This window comes from Triturus cristatus, chromosome 4_2 (genome assembly GCF_964204655.1).
Source record: "Triturus cristatus chromosome 4_2, aTriCri1.1, whole genome shotgun sequence".
Taxonomy (NCBI): Eukaryota; Metazoa; Chordata; class Amphibia; order Caudata; family Salamandridae; genus Triturus; species Triturus cristatus.
The window spans coordinates 208,026,559-208,053,770 of record NC_140586.1 but is presented as its reverse complement, the minus strand read 5'-3'; the positions used below and the strand labels follow the sequence as shown (position 1 = coordinate 208,053,770).

The 27,212-nt window shown below is 41.7% G+C and overlaps 1 protein-coding gene across 1 annotated transcript in view; it reads right to left on the bottom strand.

Annotated features, from left to right (window-relative positions):
- The window catches only part of ACO2 (aconitase 2), a 392,352-nt gene that overhangs the window by 277,884 nt on the left and 87,256 nt on the right, over window positions 1–27,212 (bottom strand). Inside the window, exon 3 of the mRNA XM_085601209.1 lies at window positions 10,670–10,928. Within this exon, the coding sequence (XP_085457335.1) occupies window positions 10,670–10,928 (259 nt within the window). The remainder of the gene's footprint in view (window positions 1–10,669; window positions 10,929–27,212) is intronic.

The following is a 27,212-nucleotide window of genomic DNA, read 5'->3' as shown; positions in this document are numbered from 1 at the left end:
CGACAGGCTGGGTAGGTCACACCAGCCACAGAGTGCCCATACGTTTGGTGGATTCAACTACCTTGGTGACACGTTTAGCTTCGGAAATGAGGGTAGTCCCCGATGCTGCCTGGATTGGAATTGCAGAGTTTTGGGGGTTAAGCCCCAGATGGGTAAGCCATTGGTTTCACCCATACCAGGAGTCTCCTGGCTACTCGCGTGTATTGGATCTCTTGGCAACAGTATACAGACAGCACCCGGAGGAATCTGGTTACCGGGGCGGGCTGAGGAGCATGTAATATTTGCTAAACAGAAAAATGGCAACAGACAAGCGATTGTGATCCATGAGACTGAATGCAGCAAACACCTTTTCAGCAATATTGAGAAAGTTGGAGGCGTGAGCCTCACAAGTAGAACAACAAGCAATAAAGCAGGTACCAAGACATTGAAACAATTGCTCGCCATAGAAACATTTATGAAAAAGGAAAAAAGCTAATTGTGGGATGTAAAAATCGCAAAAAGGTACATTAAGGTCAATCAGGTCCCACAAGGCCTCTGCATTTTTACAGTCCTGACCAATGAATCCCCCCACCCAGGACTCCTAGGGGAATGGGACGATTTTAAGGCTAAATCAAGCGAAGGCAAGATGTAATCCTTGTAAAATATGCTGAATTAGACCAAGCACGCATACACAATAAAATTAAAGATGACAGAAAAGAATGAGTAAGACCAAACGCTATTAAAAATGCTTCATGCTAAAATAATGGATAGACTGGCAAAATATGAAGTTTAAAAAAAAAAAAATCAACAATCATTTGAACGAGAAAAGATTAAGCAGAAGACAGAATATTAACATTTCCAAGAAAATAGGATGTGTACATGAAAGAGATGAGGCAAGAGGATACTCGGGGGGGGAAAAAAAAACATGCCGCCATATCCACTGAGTCCAGCTCAGATGTGAGCACAGATGAGGATTCTAGCAGTATGGGGAAAAATGGGTGAGCTGTCGAGTTTTCAGAATGAACACCGCCTATTGCGCCAGGCGGACAGATCAAGCAAAGAAACCCCCTTCCCAGAGGAAGGAGAAGGGGATTAGGAAAAGGTGGAGACAAAGACTAAGAATCAGAAGAAGTGGGTGGCGGGAACAGCAAAATGGGAAGAATGCAGCGACGGAACAGGAAAAAACGAGTGCTAGACACATGGTGATGACTATCTAACCGAGAGCTAACAAAGGATGAAATTTCCCTGCTAGAATAGGGAAAAACCTTTTTACCTACAATGAATTGGTCTATACTGCTTTATTAGAAAACTGAAGTTATGTAAATTACACAAAATGTAAAAACGTAAAACCACTGTGCAAGAATCTGATATGCCACTGTCTGAAATTCATATCAGGATGTGGAAGGATTATTGGCACTGGAAGCACTTCAAAGCAAGGGGGGGGGGGGGGGGGGGTCCTATTAAGGATTTGCCTCATCTCCTTGATACACTGTGGATTGCTATAAACACCCCTGCAATAGTGGGTTCAGACCCACATACCGCCTTATCCCATCCTATCCACATAATATCGATATTTTTCATGATATTTTCATTAAGAAATTAGTAACCTTAAGAGATAAAATACGGAAAGATCAGGATAACCTCTATCCCACTCAACGAGAAGCCATCAGGATTTCGCAATCAGACCCACGATAGTTATAAAGCCTTCGGATAGAGGAGGGAATGTTTTGGTGATGAACGTGACTATGTATGAGCAAATGGTCATGAGACAACTCACACATTGATAGCTACGAGGTCATCACACCAGATGTATATAGAACTGCAGTCCATAATTATCAGGAATGCTTAACTGAATGGCAAGATCGGAGAGTTCCTTGATGATTAGGAGTATGGCTTTCTTAGGAAGGACCACCTTAGAGTGCCAGCATTCTGTGTGTTGCCTAAGGTACACAAAAGTGTTACAAATCCTCCAGGGAGACAGAGTGTTTCCTCGAATGATAGTTTCTTAACGGACATTGACTTCTTTCTGTCCCCCTTAATGAATGTGTTGTGTGCATATTATAGCAGGGATAGTGGAGACTTCCTTAAGAAGATACACAATATAGAGTGGGATGATGCGCTCCTCGTGATTACAATGGACGCGACGTCCCTGTACACTTGCATAGATCATTCTTTTGGATTGCAAGCACTTTCTCAAAACAATTTCCCTTAGCCTTTTAGAACACAAAGTACTACTTAGCATGATCCAGTTTGGACACACATGAAGCAGATTTCAAAACGGGGTACACAGCCAAGGTATTGAGCTTGGCTGAAAAGAAGGAGGCACCACTCACTAGGAATCAATATCTTTACGCCAATGAGGACAGTAGTCACATAAATTAATGTATGTGCTTCATCACAACATAATTCGTTCTCTGCTAGGATTAGCAATTTGGTGAGAAAACACTGGGATATTCTAAAAAAAGGACAAAGCAACAGATGCAGAATTGTCATCTAAACCCTCTATTACATGCAGGAAAGGCGTGGACACTGGGGGCTACTTAACACAAATTTACAGGGACCCACAGCTATAACACATGGCTAACAAGACGTAATGGGTTTTATAGATGTGGCCATTGCAAGGCATGTAGCCATATTTCAAATACTATAAAGTTCCATATATCTGGGGGGACACAAGAAAAATCAAACCGTGCCTAAATTGTGTCTCCGATTTTTGCATTTATATTCTGCAATGTCCATGTTCTTTCATTTACGTGCATAGCACTATTTTTCCTTTAAGAAAGCACATCCTGGAACACCAACGGGCAATCTGGAACTTAGATTTGCATACCCAGTGGAAAGACACTTCTCACAAATGCATGACAGAGCTGCATCGAAATTGGGGTTCTTTGCGATTGATGGAGTGGATAAGAGTAACGAGGAGGGGATAGGGTAAATTGATTAAGATAGCTGGCGTTGCAGCATATTCTAGACCTACATACTAAATTCCCTTTTGGCTTGAACCAAGACGAGGAGCTGGAAGTGCATGTGGGATGAATCCTGACATACACGGAAAAGAATCTCCCCAGGGATGATATGTACTACACCTCTGATACTTTAGATATATACTCAGGTAAAAGGTTGCCCATCCCACTTTTCCCTGTGTATACTCACACAAACCCCCTAAAGTATTACAAATGGAGCAAATCTGGATAAAAATCTGCTATACCATTTTACATTAAATTGCTTATCGTTAGGTGTATTTATTTGGTGGCAAAATAATGTGCTGTCAAATACAGAATTGAATGTAATAAGAAAATATTTTTTCTTGAAGTACAAGCATCTATCAGTATTGATCCCTCCCTGCCTGTACGTGGCAGACAATATCTCAGATGTGTTAGAAAGGGTGGGATTGGGGCACCTGCCCGCAATGGTTATCCTTACACACACTAACTGCTGAATATTTGTTGAACTTTTTTCATGTAAAGAAGATTGAAGTCTGACAAAGCTTGTTTGCCCAATATATGTATTATGTGCAATAAGCAAAGGTGAGATGTGGGAACTTGCTCAGGATATCTTTATACACATGTCATGTTCTTATTGCTTAATCTTCAAAAGCGAGAAGGATGGTCAAAAGAATTCACTAGCGAATGTTAATGATTTAGGTGAATAAGCCACCCCAAACAACAAACTTAATGGGGAAGCCCCGTCCAAATTGATTGTGTTTTTAACTATTGTTGTATCATGAGATTTATTTATGTCTCTCTGTATTGGATTCACTTATTGGCACTAGTGTCTGTTTTAGGTCTATACTTCACCTCTCTCTTAGTAAAAGAATGTACGTTTTCATTATTTAAATATGAATTTGGGCAATATAATCATGTTTGGGTGATTCTCATGTTATGGAAATGAATTATGGTAAAGCAAGGACTTTGGTAATATGGAGGATGGTGAAATGTGAGAGATGTAAGCCGATGTGCAACAGTATTTCCTCCATTGCCAAGGTTTATATATTTTATTACTATGGGAAATAGGGCTTGTTCACCTTAACAAAGGCTGCTTACAGCCGAAACGCATAGAAGCAGCCAAGTTCTGTGCAATAAATAGAGATGTACTTCTTCTACATGCCTCCTGGAGTGCCCGCATCTTTTTGTCGGTGTCAGCCGAAATCAGATGGAAATATAGAACGGAAAAGAGATTCATAATATGCATGGCAGAGCACAGGAGTAACATATGGTTACAATCTACAAAATGCACTGCGGCCAAACATTTCAAAGCAGATAAACAGCATTTCACAAATCTCATTCCAGATTTTGGAACAAGTTGGTACCCAGAAATGAACATGCGGAAAAAAACATCTGCAGAGAGACCTCTATTGGATTTGCATGTTGGATACAATACAAGCAAAAGGTCTCAACGACCGAACTTAAATGGGATGTTTTTTTGGAAGACTGATTGGTTTAAGGATTACGGCATGACCAAACCTTTTACATGTAGGGAGGAAGTAGATGTTACCAACTGCTTGCTCTAAATATTCCCATACTGATGCCCCAACAGTCCTAATACAAAAGACATGTTACCTAGTTTTTGGTTACTAACACTATAGAGTAATCTAGTGTACATATGCACCTCAACTGTATTACCTTCAGATTCACATACATTTGTGATATTGGTGGTGCAATACCAGGCAAAATGTGATATATATATATTTATTTGTATCTATACTGCATTGAAATCAAGTTTATGACTGTTTTGCAATATACATGAGTGATTATATGGTAAACATTTGTTTTTGACACAAGGCACATGATGCACAGGATTTTCTTTAGCTTAAAAAAGATACTCTAATTGCACAACCTTACAATATGGTTGCCACATTTCACTAACACGACATTCTCTTTTTATGACATCACACTTATGTACATGTATTTTACTTGACACTGAAAACCTGGATAGTCAAGGCTGGTGAATGCCATTTGGATAGGAATAACTCCTATCCAAAGACTAAAGAGTAGTTTAACAAAACAAATTTCTTAACTCACTTTGTCGCAACACTTTAAGCTTCATAATGATCACATTCATTTGTTATGAATATGCCATTCACTCCAAAGGACATGCATCTTACTGGACACTAAAGGCTGATGCCTTCGAGCCACAGCAGGTAAGACTCTGCAAGAACACATAAAACGGGCACCCAACTTTGAATAGCGCTACTTAATCACTGGGTAAGTTAAGTAGATATGGCATTTGTCGTTTTTAAAATTTTTGGTGAGGGTGTACAAGTATTAAATATGCAACTATGGTGACCTTAGTGGTGTTTAAGTTGCAACGTCACGGATGAATCACCTTGATGATGGACCTTAATGAGACATGAATTTTGATGTTTAGGGGTAATACCGATTAAATATATGTTTGGTTTAAGATTAATTTGTCCCAAAAAGACTTTAGGAAATGTTCTGGGCACTATAAAGTAAACACATTTTGATTTTTATTGGGAAGGCAATGCAACTGGCCATCCATGGTTGAGATTATTTTGAAATGTTCCCTCAGGAAACAATCTGTGCAACTGGGGATTATAACGTTGACATAACATACTTTGTTATATTTTGTGGCCCGGCATTGTATGCCCAATACCAAAATCCACTTTCTAGCTTCATTAACCTGATGTCGAACTTTGGTGCCCCTCTAGCAGAGAAAAAGACAATCAGTCGAAATGTTTTTTTTTTGTCTGTCTGGGTATTGAAATCGATAAGGTTGTGGGCATCTGTCAGCTCCAGTATCGAGAAAGAAGCATTTAAAGACTTGATCTGGTATTGTTTGAGTGCTAACAATGTCACATTGCAGCAAGTTCAGGTGCTGATTGACCAGCTGAACTTCACTCTACAAAGCATTCCAATTTGCTGCCTCTTCTCTAGATAAATAGCACAGGCTGTGGAAGTTTTGAGAGGGAAGCACTATTGGACTAGACTATCAAACAAGTCCTCGCAATTTGGGCATCATTCTTTGATCACTTTCATGGTTACACTGTGTGGTCAGCTTCTGTTTGGAATGCCGAAATTAGTCTATTCACCGATGTGGCAGGCAGAGTGGACTTTTGGGGTTACAAGTGGTGAGCACAGGTCTAGCCTGAGGAGTAGAAAGCGTCTGATCAAGAACGGGGCATTCATTGAAAAGTTCCCCATCCTTGCTGCCCTGTATGTCTGGACCAATCACTTGCATGATCAAGCAGCAGTGTTTTGGTCAGATAGAATGTCTGTTAAAACTATTACGTTTCAGAGCTGCAAGTGCACAATGGAATTGCAGTCATTGAAATACTTTGCTTGTGTCCGATGAACAAGACAAAATATGTCTCTGGTGGTATGAACAATGCTGCTGATGTATTGTCTTGTTTCAAGACACAGCATGTTCAATCTTCCAAGGACAGTGAAAGAGGCCATATTTTCTAGCTGTTCTCTGGAATCTTGGTGGACCATTTTACCAAACCTTATAGCAGCTAGCCTAGCCCCAAATACCAAGGGAGCTTATGAGGGGTGTTAGACCTGTCAGCCCTTTGGGTGGTCCCTCCTCATCATTATTTATTTTGTCCCACTTTTGCCTCAAACCCTGTTTGAATTTTTCCTTTTTGGGGACCACCAGACTTTTTAGTGTTGCTGCAGATTCAGGGAGCCATTTTATCTACCCATGAAACTTCTGTCTGAGGGCCTGGAGCACAAAATGGTGGCCACCTCTGACATCACCAGCATCCACTGGAACCTACCAGCACCTTCCAGAACATTCCAGAACTCTGACCGTTGGAGGCGGTTTAGAATGTTGGGAGGTTAAGACAGAGTGTTGGCAGTTGGAGCTGGCAGTTGGCACCTGACTGGTGAAGAGAGAGCAGCACAACAGTGAAGGAGGAAGGAGTGAAGCAGCAGGGGTGGAAACTTGTGCCTGGAGTGGGGTCCATAAACCCACCCTTGATACTTGTCCCTACTGATGGATCCCAGCCTGTAGCCCTGTGTGGGAAGAAGCCAGAAAAACTCATCCTAAGGACCTGGACAGCAGGAACAGGCCTTAGAAGCAGAAAGCAGCAAGATCCTGACCTGGAAACTGGTTTCCCTGGAGTCCGGCGTCGAGTAGCCTAAGACCTGGAGCCCGAGGTGGAGAAGCGGCGCTGACTGAAGAAGCAGACGTCGTACCCGGAGCCGCCTGAGGTCGTGAGAGGGCGCCGACGGAGGTCGTGAGGAATACCAAAGGTCGAGGAGGAAGTTAACCGAGGTCGAGTGAGCGGCGTCATCGGAGGAGTGAAGTCCGCCCTCCGGTGTCGTCGGAGACCGAGGTGAGGTGTACCGGAGGTCGGGAGTGAGGATCGCACTCCGGAGTCGCCCGGAACCTGAGAGGAGGAGCACCGGAGGTCGGGGGTGAGGATCGCACCCCGGAGTCGCCGGAAGTCGACATCGAGGCCAGGCCGGCCGACGTCATCGAAGCCGAGAGCGCCATCGGACCGGAGCCGCCCGAAGTCGACATCGAGTAGAGACTGCCCGACGCCGTCGAATCGGAGGTCGAGATCGAACAGAGGCCGCCGACATCGGACCGGAACCGCCTACCGGCGTCGTCTAGAACTGACATTGTGCCGAGGCCGCCGAGACCGAACCGGAACCGCCTCACGGCATCGACACGACTCCAGCGGCGTCGGAACATCAGAAAAAGGGCAGTAAGTGGAGTAGAGGGCGCCTAAGGCCCTGTGGAGACCTGAGAGACTGCTCTAAGGGGCTAGGGAGGTGCTGGACCCAACCTGACTGTGCCAGGGGTGAATTGGGACTAACCTAGAGAGGTTGTGTGGAGAGAGAAAGCCAGGGCACTGGTATTCCCCCCTTGATCTACCTCAGTTTAGGCCTCAGCCTTGTCCCAGCCAGGGAGTAGAACCCCTCAAGCCTTCCACAACCCTACAAGCTGTGCCTGGGCCAAATCAGCCCTTAGGAATTGAAAAGTGAACTGATTACATGAGTGTTGCTGTATACTTTTAATTATTTATTGGGGGGCCCTGTATTTATTGTGGTTAACCTATTTATTGCTTCACTATATTTATTGGTCCACAGGACTTGTTGGTGTACAATATTTATTGGTGACAGTATTTATTGCCTCAGAATATTTAATTGCCTGTATTACCTGCACTGTTATTTATGTCCTTTATATTTATGATCACCCCTATTTATTGAATCTCCAGACAGTATTTATTTGACCTGCACTATTTAAAATTTGTATATTGTGATTGACTTATTTATTTTCCCAATCAGCAACTAAGAGAAAAAGATAAAGAAAGATATTTTCATAATTTTTACGGTGTAGAGTCGTTTTTGGAACGGATGCACGCATGGTTATTGTATGGGTATATTGTATGCTTAGCACGGTGCCTGTGTCCTGACCACTCGAGCCAAGCTACCACACTGTGTTCGGGGAGTCCACCACCACCCTGCGGAGTGGGAGTGGGCTGTTTCCAACAAGGGGGGCTTTAGTTACTTTTGAGTGGGACACCTAGGTGGGGCTGCTTTACTTAAGATTCTAATGTGGGTTTGCTTAGACACCTGGAGGAGGAGGGACAGTCTTCAGGCTTTGCCAGGGGGCATGTTACCGTCATCACCTTTTTCTTGATCATGACGGGCTCAAAATTTCTTAGATTCCGACTACGTTACTTAAAGGCATTAAAAGGTTGGGGCAGACTGAAGGTGCAATCGGGGAGATTCAATACAGCTCACGGATGTGGGTAAACTAATGAAGATTGAAGGTACATCGCCACATATCTGTACATCAGCCTTTGAAGTGGCTTTAATCAAACTATCCTTTTGTAGGTGCTTTTATTGAGTGTTCAGGGTGGCAGAATTGGTGACCCAAATGGTGCTGTGGCTGGGGAACAAAGTGGTTGGGTGACTTTATCAGAGTATCCCTCCCCTTTTCCAAAACAGACAAGTTGGGGAGAATACCAGGTGATCGTGGGGTATGCCATATGTCCCCACTTATGCCCATTGACAGCACTATGAGACTATTAGATTGCACCTGGTCAACAACAGTAGTGTGCCACTGTCTCTGTATCAATTTAACAAAGTAAAGGGGCTGGTTTTGTGAGCAGACGGAATTGATGGCCTTACTTTCAGCCCTCATTCATTTAGGAGCATGGCAGCGAACTCTGTCCTAATTTGGGTTTTTGTAGCTGGGACCCGCAAAACTAACTGGAAGATGGAAATCTGTTACAAGCGCCATCTTCGGCCTAACTTGCTCTATTGGGCACAGTAATATTCAGAGTGCAATGTCCTTTGTTTATTGCTTGGTAAAATTGGTTTTTCATCCTTATCTTTGTGCATTATGTTTCATGTCCCCAAACAAGTTTTTTTCCTGAAGTAGTAGTAGAATGGTCACATACCAAGAAGAATCGGGAGACATGGAATAAGTAAAAGTGCTTAATTTAGCCAAGCGCCTGAGTTGGTGGACAGAGAAACATCTGAGCACAGAATGTTTGAAGACCACACCACAAGGGTGATGGGGGCACAGTTTTTTCATGAAGGCGATGTCCATTTATCTCAGGCAGGTATCAATTATTTGTTGGAGTAGGTTGAAACTGCAACATAGCACTTTGTTGTAACTAGAGGAAGGCTGATAGTTTGGGGAACCAGTTCAAGCTGCAGCAAGAATGGTTTTGCAGTTCGCCTCTAAACAGGTAAATGCCTTTTTGGTATCCTGCCTCAAATTCAGACAAATAGCCTGGGACCTTGTTTGTTTTACCCTAAGTGTGTGCTCTGGAGTACTAACAGCAACAGGGGGCTGATGGGGACAATGAAATAGCTAACTGTTCCTAGCCCTTTGTACACTCTCCACAGGTGCTATGGGGAAATAGAGTTTGCAACAGGGGACTAAGATCAGCTCTGGTGCCAAGGCACATCTCCCTGGAGAAAATCAAGGACCTTCAAGGGCAGCCTCTGGCATGTTTGGATCAGTGTCTGAGTTGACATTGTTCTCTGGTTTGGAAATGGAGAGTAGTTTCTTAAAAATCAGCCAGGGGCCCTAGGTGAAGATGGGGCCCTTGATGTGAGCAGGTCCAGAGGAGACCGGTGGTGGTGAATCATGAGTGCAGTTCTGACAGTGGGAGGGTTGAAGTTAGGAATTTCTGCACAGCTTTTCTTCTTACTCTCAAATTGTCAAAGGATATAAATACAGTAGATTCAGTATTGTTATGCATAGTGTGTTCTTGCCTAGTCAGGCTTGGTGAATAGTGAAAAAATACAACAAACATTTCATCTATTAACAACAAAATAACAGGCTGCCATGGTCTTTGTTCATTTACTTTGTGGTACCTTGTTCTTGGGGCCCCTACCTTGGCTCGGCAGGACCACTCCTACAGCAATGTTTGAGTGGTCACTAGGTGTCACTACTACTTCCCACACCACTCTCTCCCAATGGTGGGGTCTGCTTCAATCAACAACAACCAGGAGAGCTGCAGCACTAAAAGGTTAAACCTGCCTGTCTGCCAGCAGGTTCCACCTCTAGGCAGGCTCATGATCTTTCAGTGTTTCTAAAGACTATTTTACTTTAAATTCTACCCTCATTACCTATTAGCCCATCAATCAAACCTGCTCCCATGTTGGACCCACCACAAACCCAAACTCTTAATTAAGCTAAACGCAGGGAACTCTTGCTCCGAGCCCCATAAGGATATGAAATGGGTTTTAATGCAGCACACCTTGGCCCTACGCAGATCTTTTTCCCCACCGAGCTGCGCCTCAATCAGGTGATCACAGTGAATGGTGGAGGGCACAGCCACCCGTGGTAGGCCACTGCTGATGAACTGGAGCATGGCCATCTGTGCTGTGGCGTCCTGCATTGCCACGCGGTCCGGTCGCAGCCGCAGGTATGTGCGTCCTCGCTCTATGTCCTGCTTTACTGGGTCATCCAGATGGCCATACACTATCTTCTCCGACAAGGTCAGTGGACGATCCAGCCTGGAAGATACAATTGAAAGGATTTACCCCAGTTATTCTATCAATACAAGAATAGCCATTTCAGTTCTTCAAATCTTGATTTCACACTGAACTGGCATTTTTCATCACAAGCAAGTTGTAAACCGGAGTTTTTGTCTAGAAGGCATTGAGAACTGAATTGGATACAGGAAAATAGAAAACGATTAACATGCGCTTGGTGTCACTCTAGCATCTACTCACACCACAGTGCGTCAGCTGTGTACTTCACCCAACAGCACACATTAAATCTATGGCATGCGGGTCAGAGTGTCCACATTTCATAAACAATAATCAATTGGCCTTTACGAATTACAAGAGTGGTTTTACTGGAATTACTGTGCAGAATTCCTGTAGCTCCGGAGAAATATTTAACAGGCAAATATTCAACAAGGATACTCTGAGAACTGATGAGATTCAAAGACATTCTAGAAAAAAAATATCTGAGACACTATTTGAGGTTCAAGCAATATTTGCAGACTTGTACGCCATCAGTTCTAGAACTATTATCTACACTAACACTCCTACAGTTCCAGAGATATTTCAGGGGTGTCTGTGTGGTTTTAGAGACCCGGTACAAGAGATTATTCATCGCTGGTATAAATTTCACATGCTGATATTCGGAAGGTTTTAGGGACACGATACACAGACTCCAGAGAGATGCCATATGTGAGTATTACTGAGATTCCATGACCTGCTATAGATCAAAGCGCATAAGGATCCAGAGATTCTTAAATCAAGTGTTGCTGAGGTTCTAAAGAATATGTAAGGGAGTATTTCTTTAGAGCTTCCAGACACTGGCACAGATTCAAGTTTTCAAATATTCCTTAGGTTCAAGTTCTAGAGGCTGCAGAAGTATAGCTGTAGGCTATTTCATGATGGTCCAGAAAAGGTAAAAAAGAAAAGGTTACTTACCCATACATTCTTATTCAGTCAAAGAGGAGCCACAGAGGGAAAACGTGCCAGAACGCCCTCCAACCAACAATAGTTTCAACACAAAAAGTACTGGCACACTGTAGCAAACATTTATTTTTATTCTGGAATGAGTGGAGGAAGTGTGTTTTATCACAAACCACCCATGCTCACTATATTGTATAGAATCACCCCATCCAGAATGCTACAAAATTAAAAATTGTAAAAGTCAGTAAAGTCAGAGTGAAAGAAATGTGAAGTCAGTCCACAGATAGAAAAACTCTACACAAACCCTCAATGATGAAGAGGTGAAAAATGTGTAAAGAGAGAGAGTACCTCACGTGCGCACCACCAGAGGAGCTACTGGTTGGTTCTCACCAGCTTGCCCACGTCAATTTCATCATTGGTAACTCTCTCTCAAGAAAAAAGGAAAAAGTGTGCAGTGTCCAGTGAAACAACACATAACACAAGACGGTGTAGTGTGAAAACAAAAAGACACAAACTGTGCGAACAAGAACAGGAAAAAATGGGGAGGGGTATTAGACTCTCAAATAATTGTTTAATCTGGTTAGGAGTCTATCCCTCTATTTAAAAACACAGCATGTTGCATACCTTAATAATGACGTCATTATTAAGGTATGCAACATGCTGTGTTTTTAAATAGAGGGATAGACTCCTAACCAGAATAAACAATTATTTGAGAGTCTAATACCTCTCCCCATTTTTTCCTGTTCTTGTTCGCACAGTTTATGTGTCTTTTTGTTTTCACACTACACCGTCTTGTGTTATGTGTTGTTTCACTGGACACTGCACACTTTTTCCTTTTTTCTTGAGAGAGAGTTACCAATGATGAAATTGACGTGGGCAAGCTGGTGAGAACCAACCAGTAGCTCCTCTGGTGGTGCGCACGTGAGGTACTCTCTCTCTCTTTACACATTTTTCACCTCTTCATTATTGAGGGTTTGTGTAGAGTTTTTGTATCTGTGGACTGACTTCACATTTCTTTCACTCTGACTTTACTGACTTTTAATTTTTTTTATTTTGTAGCATTCTGGATGGGGTGATTCTATACAATATAGTGAGCATGGGTGGTTTGTGATAAAACACACTTCCTCCACTCATTCCAGAATAAAAATAAATGTTTGCTACAGTGTGCCAGTACTTTTTGTGTTGATACTTACCCATACATGCCAACGTTTTGAAACTGGTAAGGAGACTATGGGGGGAATTAAATTGGGGGAATTGGTTTTCTCCATTCACTTACACTGAAAGATTTTAGGCAGGATAAAGCTAAAATAACGCCTTTTTTTTTTTAAAATCGTGAGTCTCCTGCATGAATTTGGTCTCTGCTGGCATGTATTCTTTCATCCTTGTTATGCATTATAGGAACCTTCATTGAAGTCAAACACTAGAATAGTTCTGCATTGGCTCCGTGGCCCCTGGAGCGCACAAGCGCGTGTGTATATATACACAAATATATATATATATATACACACACATATACACACTTAAAGTTCATATGGTGTTAATATCCTTCTGTTTCATGAGGAACCACACCTTGCGAAGACCTATCAGTCCCAATTTCTTCGAGAGCGTATGATAAAATCTGAATATCAACTTCAAGCATGCAAAGCAACATTTAACGTGCAGGAAGCTGAAAATGTAGGAAGAGAAAAACAAATGCAGCCTGATAGGCTTTCATTGTAGAGTGACAAAACGGGTCCTGGGTATCTAAAAGTCTAGCTTTTCCTAAAGGCAATTACTTCAGAAAGCCACTCTTTTTTTACAGTAAGATAGGCAATGCAGGTATATAATTTTCTCTGCAATAACCTACCTTACCCAGCCTGCAAGGAACAAGGATTGTTTATGATTTCAATGAAGAATCCTACAATGCAGAACCTGGACTATAAATTACCTGTTCTTCTGCAACATAGGAACTTCATTAATGGTCAAACACTAGAACAGAACAATTGTAAAAAAAAAAAAAAAATATTCAGCTAGCGGCTGCTGGGCAGCAGTGAGAAAATTGCTTAATAAGTAACAAATTAAGGTATATATGAGAACAGAGAAAAATATTCCTTTTAATATCAAATCTGTTTTTATGTTTTAATAACCTAACCACCTCACACCGTAGGTTGGCGAGGAGCTATGGATAGCTAAGTAATGTAGTATAATTCTACTGCCCTCTCAATTAAACTTCTCACCAAAGATCCTCCATCCCCATTCACTGGCGTTCCCAGTAGTAAGAGCAGTATAAGTGCAACTTTACTACAATGGTGAAGAAGAACAGTTTTGATCCGCAGAGGCATTCAGATCGCATTCCTCCAAGAAACTCACATGCTAGCAAAAGAAGGGAAGGCGCTGCAACGCCGCTGGAGGGGTCAGGCTAATTACACCACATACTCAGTCTTTGCGAGAGGAGCATTGATATGGATAAGTGTGAGAAAGTGCAATCTTTCTTGCATGGTATGCCCCCACTTTTTGCTGAATTGCTGAATGTACTTTGACTGAGTGTGCCCTGGACTCCTGCCAATCAGGTGCCCAGGGCCTGTGTTCCTTCCCTAAAACACAAAACCCAAATTGGCAAACCCTGGCCACATGTCAGCCCCTGGTAAATGGTACCCCAGGTACCCAGGGCCTTGTGACCAGGGAAGGCCTCTAAGGGCTGCAGCACTCATTGTGCCACCCCTAGAGGCCCTGGACCCTTACACACACACACACACACACACACACACACACACACACACACGTGTTACCATCCTTGTGGGGACTATGTGTGAATACCTGCCTTGTGGGGACTAACCTTTCCCAATGTTTATACAACACACTAATAACAGAAAAATGTTAAGAAAAAATTCATGATACAGGATCCTGCTTCAAATTTGCAAATATATTGTTATTTAATCGCACGCACAGAACCATCCTTGTGGGGACTTGAACACGTGCTATCATCCTTGTGGGGACCTAGTCCGTAAAACTATTTGTGATTGAATACAGTCTAAGGCACATGGCTAAATGTTTATTTTATCAACAATATACACAAACAACATTATAATCTATTCATATATGAATTGCTGCATATACACTAGGGGTATACATGAAGACAGATTATGTTAATGTGCCAGAACATATCATATCGTGCTTATAGAAAGAGACTTTAAGCTGTATTTAACCTATGTATTAGTGCTTACACTCTTAGAAGATGAGGAAACTAACACATAAGAAATTAACATATGGAACAAAGGAATGTGGTCAAGTTGAACCCAGAGCTTGATTAGCTGCTTACATTTTTGCCAAAATAGATGTTCAAGTCCCGACCTGGATAGTGGGTGAAGATCATTGTGTTTAAGTCTCCATAGAAATAGTGTGTACATTCAAAGCTTATATCCCATTATAAAGAGTGTGAAGCTAATGATGTTCAAGTCCACACAGAGGTTGTGTGTAATTATAGGAATGCTCAAGTCCCCACAGAGATGGTATGTTATTACAGCGATGTGTAAGTCCCCACAGAGATAGTGTGTTATCATAGAGATGTTCAAGTCCCCACAGAGATGGTGTGTTATTATAGTGATGTTCAAGTCCCCACAAATATAGTGTGTTATTACAGTGTTGTTCAAGTCCCCACAAAGATAGTGTGTTATTATAGCGATGTTTAAGTCCCCACAGAGATAGTGCATGAAGGTGATTGTGTGTAAGTCCTCATTAAAATAGGGCCCAATTCACAAAGGTAAACTTAGACAAACAGTCTAACTTTACTACTTTTTCCAGTATTCACAAAGGTAAATTTAGACCAAAAGTCTAACTTTACTACTTTTCAGTATTCACAAAGCCCCATACAGAGAATGTGAAGCTGATGATGTTCAAATCGAAGCAAACACAAGGAGATGATGGACGGAGTGCTGAAACGTTTCAGTCACTCACCTCAGTCACAGATCTGGGTTTAGTCCATCATCATTCTTTAGCTCACTTCCTCACCCCAGCTCAGACCCGGCTATATGCAAATCAGTCTTGACCCTGTGCCTCATGGGAACAGTCCAGCCCGAACTGCCAAGCCAGGTCTTCCCTGCACCGGAAATAAGCATCCTGGGACAGGTTTCAGGTAACACCCCCTCATTAGTCAGGCTAGCTAGAATCCAGTGGCAAAGTGAGGAAGGGACCCACGTCTGGGCATACTCTGCCAACTTAGGGCGAACAAAGCACACACACAGAGATTATGGATGGAGTGTTGAAACGTTTCAGCCACTCACCCCCAGTCACAGATCTGGGTTGAATCCATCATTGTTCTTTAGTTCACTTTTCCACCCCAGTTCAGACCCAGCTATATGCAAAGCAGTCTTAACCGTGTGCTTTATGGCATCCCTGGTGCTTCAAGCCGAAACAGAGCTTGTGTTTAATTACAGGAATGCCTAAGTCCCCACAGAGATAATATGTTTTTATAGTGATGTTCAAGTCCCCACAAAGTTAGTATTTTATTATAGTTTTTTTCAAGCCCCACAAAGATAGTGTGTTTTTATGGCTATGTTTAAGTCCCACAGATATAGTGCATGAAGATGATTGTGTTTCAGTCCTCATTAAAATAGGGCCCGATTCACAATGGTAACCTTAGACAAAAAAAATCTAACTTTTCTACTTTTCAGTTTCAACAATGTAAACTTAGACCAAAAGTCTAATGTTACTACTTATCAGTATTCACAAAGCCCCATACAGAGAAGGCAAAGCTGATGATGCACAAGCCAAAACAGAGCTTGTGTGTAATTACAGGAATATTCAAGTCCCCACAGAGATGGTTTGTGACTATGATATTACCACAGTTGCCAAAGAGAATGTGTGTGATTATAGACATGCTCAGGTCTCCACAGAGATAGTGTGTGATTATAGACATGCCCAGGTCCCCACAGAGATACTGTTTGATTATAGAGATGTCCAGGTCCCCACAGAGATCGTGTGTGATTATAGACATGCCCAGGTCCCCACAGAGATAGTGTGTGATTATAGACATGTCCAGGTCTCTACAGAGATAGTGTGTGATTATAGAGATGTCGAGGTCCCCACAGAGATGTTGTGTGACTATAGTATTACCACGGTTGACAAAGAGAATGTGTGTGATTACAGACATGCCCAGGTCCCCACAGAGATAGTGTGTGAATATAGACATGCCCAGGTCATCATCATCATCATCATCATCATCATCATAGCACACATTTATAGTGCGTGATTATAGTAGTGTAAAAGTCCTCACAGAGATATTGTGCGATTATAGTAATGTTTAAGTCTCCACAGTGCTAATGTGTGATTACAGTCATATTCAAGTCTCCACAGTGATGTGTGTAATGATAGGTATGTTGAAGAACCCATACAGATCGTATTAGTCTGTTGGCTTTTTAAATGAATTAATCCACTAGAGGGATATGTGTTTGATCACTCTCTCATGTGTTTGAATCCTGGAGCTACCACTCAACCTTTGTTCCTTCCAAGGTCTATACAAAGTTGAAACATCTATTTGTTCAGCCTTTTATATTTGGAGTGTAAAATAGAAATTCTTAAACAAGGCTTAAACATTCTCAAAAGTGCCCATGTCAGCTACAAAAGACTTTATCAGTGTTTATGGTCTCGTTATTTGAAGGGCAAACATATACAAGAGTCTTACAAACTGTATTCCTGAACTGATCTGGTATGCTCATAATGTAAGATTAGAGAAAGTCACTTGGGCTGACATACAGCTGTCTTTTTCATGGGAATAAAAACCTCAGAATGTGCCTAATTTAATTATAGGAATCTTTCACAATGTTAATTCTTTTTTTAAGGAGTGAGCCCAAATGTTGCACTTCGGTGTGTGTGTGTGTGTGGTATAAAACTAGGCTTCCTAAAAGGAGCCGGTGAATCTTTTGTTCAGGAATAGAGAAGGACAATTTGATAGTCATGCACTAGCTGTTTTGTGAGAAAAGAAACCTTAAAATGTGCCCATATTAAAGATAGGAGTCCTTCACAAAGTTTAAAAATGTGTTTTTGGCAGTGGGCATTTTATACATACAGTCTTTAACAATAAGGGCTTCAGTTATGAAAAGTGTTGTATCGATGTGAGAAAGCAGCGATGCAACACTTTTCAGTGCGCCCTCCTTGCGACATGATGGATGTGCCGCATTTGTTGTATGGCGCACCATGTCGCACGGAATGGCAGATACGTCAGGAATCCTGATGTATCTGTCAGCGCGAAACCCACGTATTGCTGGAGTTGTCGTAAGCATGATGCAGCTCCAGCAATGCATGGGGAAAGCCTATTCCCATTGCACTGCATAAACCTTATGCCTGCTGTGAGGCAGGCATAAGGTTGTGACACAGTAGCATCCTAGAAGTAACACAGTGAAATCTGAAAGATTTCACTGTGCCACTTCTACGAGGCTTTTTTCAGGGGAACACCCACCCTACATACATTATACCTGATGCATCACTTTGTAAATATGGTGCAATATGGAGCATTATTTATGCTTCTGGAGCCACACAAAAAGTGACGCAACGGCATGGCAAAAGTGTAACAACGGGTTCATCATTGTTTTAAAAAAAATATTTTTATATAATATATCGCCAAAACACAGGTACAGCCATGGGAACCTGCTTTGCCCCCAGCCTAGCAAATTTATTCCTGGGCTGGTGGGAGGAGCAGGTGGTATGGACTGATGACAATGAATTGTTCACGAGTCATGTGCCATTATGGCTGCGTTATATTGATGACCTTTTCATTATCTGGGACGGGAGCAAGGAAGAAGCTATAAGATTTATACAGAGTTTATCCAACAATGATTTAAATCTTACATTCACACACACCATCAGTGAATTAGTATATGACTTTCTTGACATACATGTAACAGTCCAAGATGATGAATTGGTAACCAATCTTTTCAGAAAGGAAACAGCTGGCAATAGTACAGTGCATGCACGTAGCCATCATCCCAAAACTCTGCTTAATAGCATACCATATGGCGAACTATTGCGTGCCCGTAGAAATTGTAGTACCAATCCAGGTTTTATTAAGGAACAAGATCATATGCTGGATAGATTCAAACTTAGAGGTTATCCTAAGAAAGCTTTGATAGAAGCAGCGGCAAAACTAAAAGATACTGATCAGAAAGATGTTCTATTCAAAACTAATGTGATTGACAAAATTGAACAATCGTCTACTACTCCAAGAATGATCACTATGTACAATGCCAGAGACAACAAAATGAGATACATAATGAGAAAACATTGGGGTCTGATTCAATCAGATTCTGTGATTGGCAAGGTAGTGGGTAACTCCCCTACAGTAACATAAAAGAGAGCACCTTCCTTTAGGGATAAATTGGTTAACAGTTATTATCAAACTGAAGTCCCCACCACCTGGCTGAATAGGAGTAAGGGTTTTTTCAAATCTAATGCCTGCAAGGCATGCTCCAATAGCCATAGCTGCAAAACTTTCACCACATCAAATGGAAAAGAGAGATTGATATCTAAATTTATCACATGTACGACTGATTTTGTAATTTACTGCCTACAATGTCCGTGTGGCTCTCGCTACATAGGCAGCACAAAACTGCCAGTGAAAAAACGCATTGTGGAGCATTTAAGAGCAATAAAAAAATCAAGACTTTAACTATCCTGTTGCGAGACATTTTTATAATCTCTACAACAGCAATAATCAGCTCCTAAGCTACATGGGACTTGAACGTATCATGAAAAACATCAGAGGAGGTGACCGGGAAAAACAATTACGTATTCTTGAGTCACGATACATCATTGACCTTAATACAAGTTCCCCCTTTGGCATGAATAAGGAGGAGGAACTAGCAACACATATAGGGGTATAGTAGGCTTTTGCCCCTCTGGTATCCTCCTATGTATCCTCAGCGCTCTATCTCTTTCCGTAGTTGCATTCTGTAGATACATAAGTTAGTGTTAAGACATTTATAGTTTTTTTTAGGGTACACAGGTTTTGTCACTTTACATCTCCCAGTTTTTCCATATTTAAAGTTATTGGTGCATCTTGGGTAGTGACTCATGATTAATGATTGGATAGACCCCATTTGGGGCAGATATCTATTTATAGCACCTTTTTAATAATCTTTTCTAGGTGGTCGGGATCATTCGGTTCCTTCGCCTTTTGGTATAAACAGGGATTATTTCAATAGAATTTTTCAATAGAATTTGAACTATAATTCACAATGCACTTTACCCTGCTCCCCTTTTCCTTTTAATTGTTCACTTATCACTTTGTATCTATGGCACATTTGGTCTGCCCTGCTGCTGTTATTTCAATTACATGACCATTCCTATTATCATTGGGTAGATTTATGGACTACTATACATCTATTTACTGTTTACACACTAATAGGCATTGGAAGTAGGCCACTTGGCCATGATCATACTATATGTGTCTGTCCATAGAGTTTGTACATTAATAGGTTTTGGAGGTAAGCCGCGTGGCCATTATCATATGTTTTGTCCATAAGGGATGTTTTGTCGTTCCTTGCAGTATTTTACTGTTCAGATTTATTTATTTATATATTATAAACAACAAGGATTGGACTGCTGATGCGCTATTTTGAATGGCGTTTGCAATCTAATTTTGTTCATTATTTGCATAGTTCTAGCTCTGTTTATGTTTGTTTTATCTCTATGGACATTATTCTATTAATGTGTTTACGATGTGGCCTTTATTAATTTTGCAATTATTTTTGCATCCATTTGATTAAGGTCCCGTATTTATTCACCATCAATATGATCATGCTGCTTTATCATTAATTTTGATCCTGTTATGATAAGTTTATTTTATCAAATAACTTTATCAATACCTGGATGTGCTGACAATTTTTTAGAAACGAGGATTTCTTCAGTTTCTATTGTAAATCATTTCATTGTCCGACACTACATAATTAATTTATTTATCATGTAGAGAATTATGCTACCATCAAATTTGTGGTCGTTTTATGAAATGTAATTTAAACAATTATGATTATCATTATGTTTCACGATTGCGGAGCAAGCAGCATTCAAAGCCAGTATGTTTTCTGTTTCCATGGTTGATACGGCGTGTATTTAACAGCATCTTTACGTTGTGACCTTTGAACCTGACGAAAATCGACAGGCTGAAACCAGTCGTTCTTTCTGCACAATAAACCTTCCCGGTTGGAAACTCTGGTGTGCCGCCTTCTTTCGTAATTGAAAGACTGTTTTCAAAAGTTTGGGGTTTGTCCGCCACGGAAGGCACCGACAGCAAGAGGCAGGCGTATGGCGTTTGGCTGAATTCCTATAACGATATATATATATCTTATAATATTAGTAAAATTTACTTTTTTTAAATATAGTTTGCAATTTTAAATGTGTAATTGAATTTTTAAGAGGCAATTAGATGGGTCTGGTGGCTCTGTGGACTAATGTGTCCACTGCAGGGCCCTGTGTTCAATCTCATGGTCATAGGCTCAAATCCCGGCGGGTCCACTCAGGCTTTCAAACATCAGAGGTCGATAAAATGAATACTGTTGGGTAACAATAAACATCTGTTAGTGCCAAGATGCCTAAGAGTTAATGTGCTATCTACAAATACCTATGTTAAGTAGTTTGTAATTTAATAGCGGGATATTGGGTTTTTGGTTGAATATGGTGGGAGGTTAGTTACATTTTAACTAATTATTTTATAATGTTAAGTAATGTAAGGTAAAATCAATATATAAATGGTTAGTATGTAATGTTTTAATTTTTTAATTGTTCTTTCATTTATTTGGGTTTAATTTCAGATTTTTAATTTATATTTTGTATAGTATAATTAGTTATAGCTAATTTAGCAGCATGTCAGTTTGTAGGGGAATAGGATGAGAAAATATTTCAATGTAAATAGTTCTTTATTATTTGTTATTTAAATTTTTAATTCATAAATCATAATTTTTTCATTGAAAATTTAAAATGAAAAAATAGTTTTATTTAGACTGTCAACAAATAAGTAGTAATATATATCAGCAAGTGTATAATATATTATTTTTATATGTTTCATTTATTTTAATTTTATTATTGTTTGATTTATTTTTTAATTGATCTTCTTGGTGTTTGTGGTTTTTTCAGAAGTAGCTAGAGAAGTGAATTCTACGTAGGGTTATTTAAATATTTCATTTAATTATACATTTGTTTTGTATATTTATAATAAATTGTGCATTTTATTTAAATGTATACAATATATAATTTCTAGTTTAACTATGGTTAATTATTTTATGTTTTAGGTATTTAAATATTTTATTTAAATTACTGTATTGGAATGATATATGTAACCTTTCTGAAGTCAAACACTTTCCCTACTGTTGCTTTTATTGAAGTGGGAACAATAAATTTAGTCCGTCCAATTCCTATGCTTTCCTTAATATTGAATTTGACATTGTGTGCAAACTAAGAGCATTCTGTTTACCCGGAGACTGCGGGGGGGGGGGGGGGGTGGATCTAGCCCATGATTAAGGCTTGTGGCTCTCTTTCCAGACTCACACTGTAATTTTCGGTCCTCTGGGCACCCGTAGGGTGGAGCAGGGACGCCATCTTGGCCTGGAGCGCTCTAGTCACGGAGGCTATAAAAAGAGAAGCCACTTCAATGAGTGCAACAGTAGGAAAAGTGTTGGATAGCTGAGGGATACAATTTACTAGTCCCACTCCAGTCAATGCAACAGTAGGGAAAGTGTTGGAATGCGGTGGGGTAAAAATTAATATTCCCACTCCATTGAGTGCAGCAGTAGGAAAAGTTTTGGATAGGGGAGGGGAAAAAATTACTATTCCCACTCCAGTGAGTGGACTAAAATGACCCTCCAGGGGCCCAAAACTGGCACCCGACCTGGAGTCCCACTCGGGAAACGTCCTGTGCCTGGTACGACCAGTTGTGCCCTGCTCTAACCCCTCCAAAAACCAATGCTTTCCCTACTGTTGCTGAGACTGAAGTGGGAATAGTAAATCTAAACACCCAGAAGTTCAACACTTCCCTTACTGTTGCTTAGAGGTTTTTCAAATATTTGTAATACTTTTGTTTGTTTTTAATATTTTGAGTTTAGCAATGTTTACATTAAAAATGTTTTTTATAACTGTTTTTCTATATGCACTATATTAGTTCGAAATTTATGCACACAGTTTTTAAAATTACTTTTGGACATTTGTTAAATTATTAAAATTCTATAACTATAAGTTAAAATGGTTTTATTTCCAAATTTACTGTACAGTATAACTAAATAAAACGTGTTTTTATATGGGTATTTTAATATCTAAATTGGGTTAAATGCCCCTCCGTTATCCCAAAATTTCCCCACTGTTGCACCCACTGGAGTGGGAACAGTAATTTTTACCCCTCCGCTATCCAACACTTTCCCTACTGTTGCATTGACCGTAGTGGGAATAGTACATTTACCCCTCTGCTATCCAACACTTTCCCTACTGGTGCACTCACTGGAGTGGAAATAGTAATTTTTACCCCTCCGCTATCCAACACTTTTCCTACTGTGGCGAGTTCTTTCCCAGAAGGCACACATTGTCTTGAGGCCAATCCTTACCTGCATCTTCTCCTGGGCACAGTTCTACGGTCGCTGCTTGTCTCCCTCCCGCCGCCGCTAGTCAAACGCGGCCGCTGTGTGGAGGCGGACTACGTTTCCCAGCACCCTCAGTGGCGGAACCGGAAGCCGCCTCCCGCAATCTCGCGCCTGGAGGCGCTCAAATTCCAGCAGAGCCACTGGCAGAGCGGGCGAGTTCTTTCCCAGAAGGCACACATTGTCTTGAGGCCAATCCTTACCTGCATCTTCTCCTGGGCACAGTTCTACGGTCGCTGCTTGTCTCCCTCCCGCCGCCGCTAGTCAAACGCGGCCGCTGTGTGGAGGCGGACTACGTTTCCCAGCACCCTCAGCGGCGGAACCGGAAGCCGCCTCCCGCAATCTCGCGCCTGGGGGCGCTCAAATTCCAGCAGAGCCACCGCCTCGCGGGTCCGCGCGCGGGACAGCGCCGGGCTAAGCCCAGGCAAAGGGCGGGCCCTCTGAGGCCCTCAGAGGTCAACATTGGTCGGGCGGGCCACCCCTCTAAGTTGCCAGCAAGGTGAGCCCTGAAATATTTATTATGGGGAAACGAAATACAAGTTCTACCACACAGGCATCTGAGGGACTTTCTGTGCTCCCGCCGACATTCGAAAGTATACTGGAAAACGCCTTCAATATGGTTACAAACGAAATTGCCAATACTGAGAGGAGAATGTCGATGGACCTTATAAGTCTACACTCAGAGCCCCAGCAAACAAGCTCAAATAAAGTTTTGTCTCTTTCCCCTGTGGTCACAGTTATGAAATCTAATTCATTGGCTAATCCGTTGGCAATGCTACCTGGGGGTAGCAGTCCTAATATTATTACTGATTCACAGCCTGACCCTGTTGTACATGTTGCTATCTCTCCTCTGACCCCGAGCAACAAGATTGTTGGAGAGAAAAGGAAAAGAGGCCCGTTGAAACTAACAGTAAATAAGAGGAAACAACCCCCTCGTAACAAGAGCCAACCGACCCCCCAGAGTATGTGGACTAGAGGGAAGCAACAACCGCCTGGGGGTGGCAGCGATATCATTGAGTCTCCACAACTCGCTGAGGGGCTCCCAGTCACAACTCTACCTAAAGAAGGACATAACTCTGCCTGCACACAGACTGAGCCTATAAATGAGTGTTACTCAAAAAAAACCAAATGGGAATTTTATTGAGACTATAGTTGATACTATTTGTAAACAAATGGAAAGTCAAATGATCAAACAATTTAATACTATTTTTAAAAGATTAGATAGATTGGAAAACCTGGTAAAAAAGGAAGACGCAAAAAGGAAAGGGGTGATCTAATGAGGGGAGATCGCCTACTGAAAGATTTGGAAGTTGCTAGCAAGGGCTTTTTGGGTGGCAGGCCTAACACCACCAGTAGTACACCCACATCTATTATTGCACCCAGGAGTGATACTGTAGGGAAAACCCAATCTGCCATGACACCGCAGCACACCCCGGCTGTAGCAGCCGGACCGCCTTGCCCCACTCGTGTGGTTGCTGGGACATCAAAGGGCGGATCCACCTTGGCCATCACGAAGCCGGGGGCACCAACTAATATTGGCTCAGATAAAGGCCAAGCTGTTGCTACTAGGCCCATAAAACATCTGGGGCCGGCCCTTCATTTGCCCCCTGATGCTTGCCCATATGTCCTCATCTTGGCGGGTGTACCACCGCTTAAGGAGGGACAAGGTGAGTCTCCGATTCTGGATCCTGGCAGCCTCACATTGCCTTTGGGAGAAACAAACTGGGCAAAGCAACTAATTCTATAATCACCCTCCGCCAACCCAAACATGCCGAGGTTATTACACCATTGTTACAAATTTACAGAACTCAATGTTTACCGACAGGAACCTATGGTGCAGAGGCGTGGGGATATTCGAACTGTACTAACATACAGACCGAAGAGAATAGATTTTGTAGGAAGGCTCTGGGGGGGGGGTCATTTCAGCCCCATCTTACGTGTGCCATAGGGAATTGAATCTCCCCTATATAGAGGATTTTATAAGATGCAGACCCGCCCTGTTTTGGCTGAAAATATGGCAGAACTCTGCCGCCTATTTGACCCGTGATATTATCTCGGACTGCTTAAAAAGTGAGCGGCCTAATCATATACCCTGGCTCAGGGCAGTCGAGAAAAGCTTAGTAAGCGTGGAGAAGGGGCATCTATTTTTATCACCTCAAATTATTGATTGCACGCATAAGAATTCAGTAAAAAGGGCGTTGTACGACCTGTACCGCAAAGATAGGGAAAAGACCGAGTATGTAAAGCCGGCTATTATAAGGTACATTCCCCTTCTGGAGCCATGCAGTAGGCCCTACAACATGCCCCAGGGCTACCTGCAAAAAAAACTGGGCAAATTGAACAGGAGCTTGTTGTTTCGGTTCAGGGATGGGAGCATTAAAAATCTACTTTGCTTCCCTTTAGGCTTTAACAAAAATTTGGAAAACTTAAACTGTCCCTCTAACCTAGGTGGCAAACAGAGCCTGTTGCATTTTACGTTCTTTTGTGGTTTTTACATAAAATATACCAAACACTACCTAATCCCGTACCTTAGAAAGAATGCTCTGATGGATTTTAATCTAGCATTTAGAGATTTATTGATGCTAAGCTCTGATGATGTAATCCTCAGAGTTAGTTGCTTCCTTCAATCCGCTGTTCGATCCCGAGCAACAATGAACACGGTTTGATAAGTTTGTTTCATTCTTGCATAGTTTGCACATTGCATATTTGCACTAGTTGCTGCTTTTTTTGCACATGCCATAGCTAAACTAACTGTGCATTGTTTTAATTGTTGCCTATTCTAGCCTAAATCATATTGCACATTAATTGCAGAATTATTGTTACTCCAAAAGGGTGGAGGAACCAAGAGCTTTTTAATGAGGTCCTGTACAGAGCTCCAAGGTATCATACACAAGACCAGGAGTACAGTTCCTCTGGGAAGGGAAAAGGGAGGGAAGGGGAGAGAAATTTATCTCTATTAATGCCCTCACACACCTAGCAAGGTGTCATGCTTCATCATAGGGTTATGCTCCTCGTCGGGCCGGCGTTGGAATGCCCGACGGGCTCCCGCAAAGGGGCTCTTTATCGGAGTTCTTTTTAGAGATAGCCGTATGGGTACGTGGGGGTAAGTGCAACAAATGTAGTGAGTGTAAGTGAAGTGAGTATAAAATAGGTCAGGTATTGCCAGGTAGAGAACAATTTTATTCTGGTGGTATACCAGCCTAGTTAAAAAGGTAGACTCCCGTAGGGATTTTGATGCTCCCCCGGGCAGTAAGAGGGTCGACATGTTTCTTGCCGTGTGCCCAGAACGGGTCGGTGGCAATTCTTCAGGACCAGTGGCAGGCAGTGCTCAAGTGAGTGAATATATAGTTTCTACTACATGTTAGGTGATAGTAAATTTATACTTCACCATGTGTGTCCATAAGATCCCACAAGGGGGAGTAAGGGAATGGACCCACTGTTGTCACACCCCTAGGGTACAGCAACTTGCTGTACGGGTTAGCCTCAAGCCCGGGAGAAACGGGGCTCGCCAAATTAGGGCGCGCTCACTGCCGTTATCCTATTGTGGCTTGGAATTATTGTTACTGTCATGATATCCGTATTCTATAAAATGTATACATTATAAGCCTAACTAAGTTGCTTTTTTATTAGCTTTTAAAAGTTTATCTTATTGTTTTTATCGGATGATTGCTGTGATTTACATGTACTTTTATGGATGTTTTTTTCCGAATAAAGATCTTTGACTTGACTTGTTGCACTAAATATTTTGCTTATGATTTGTTTTTATATGTAATGTATT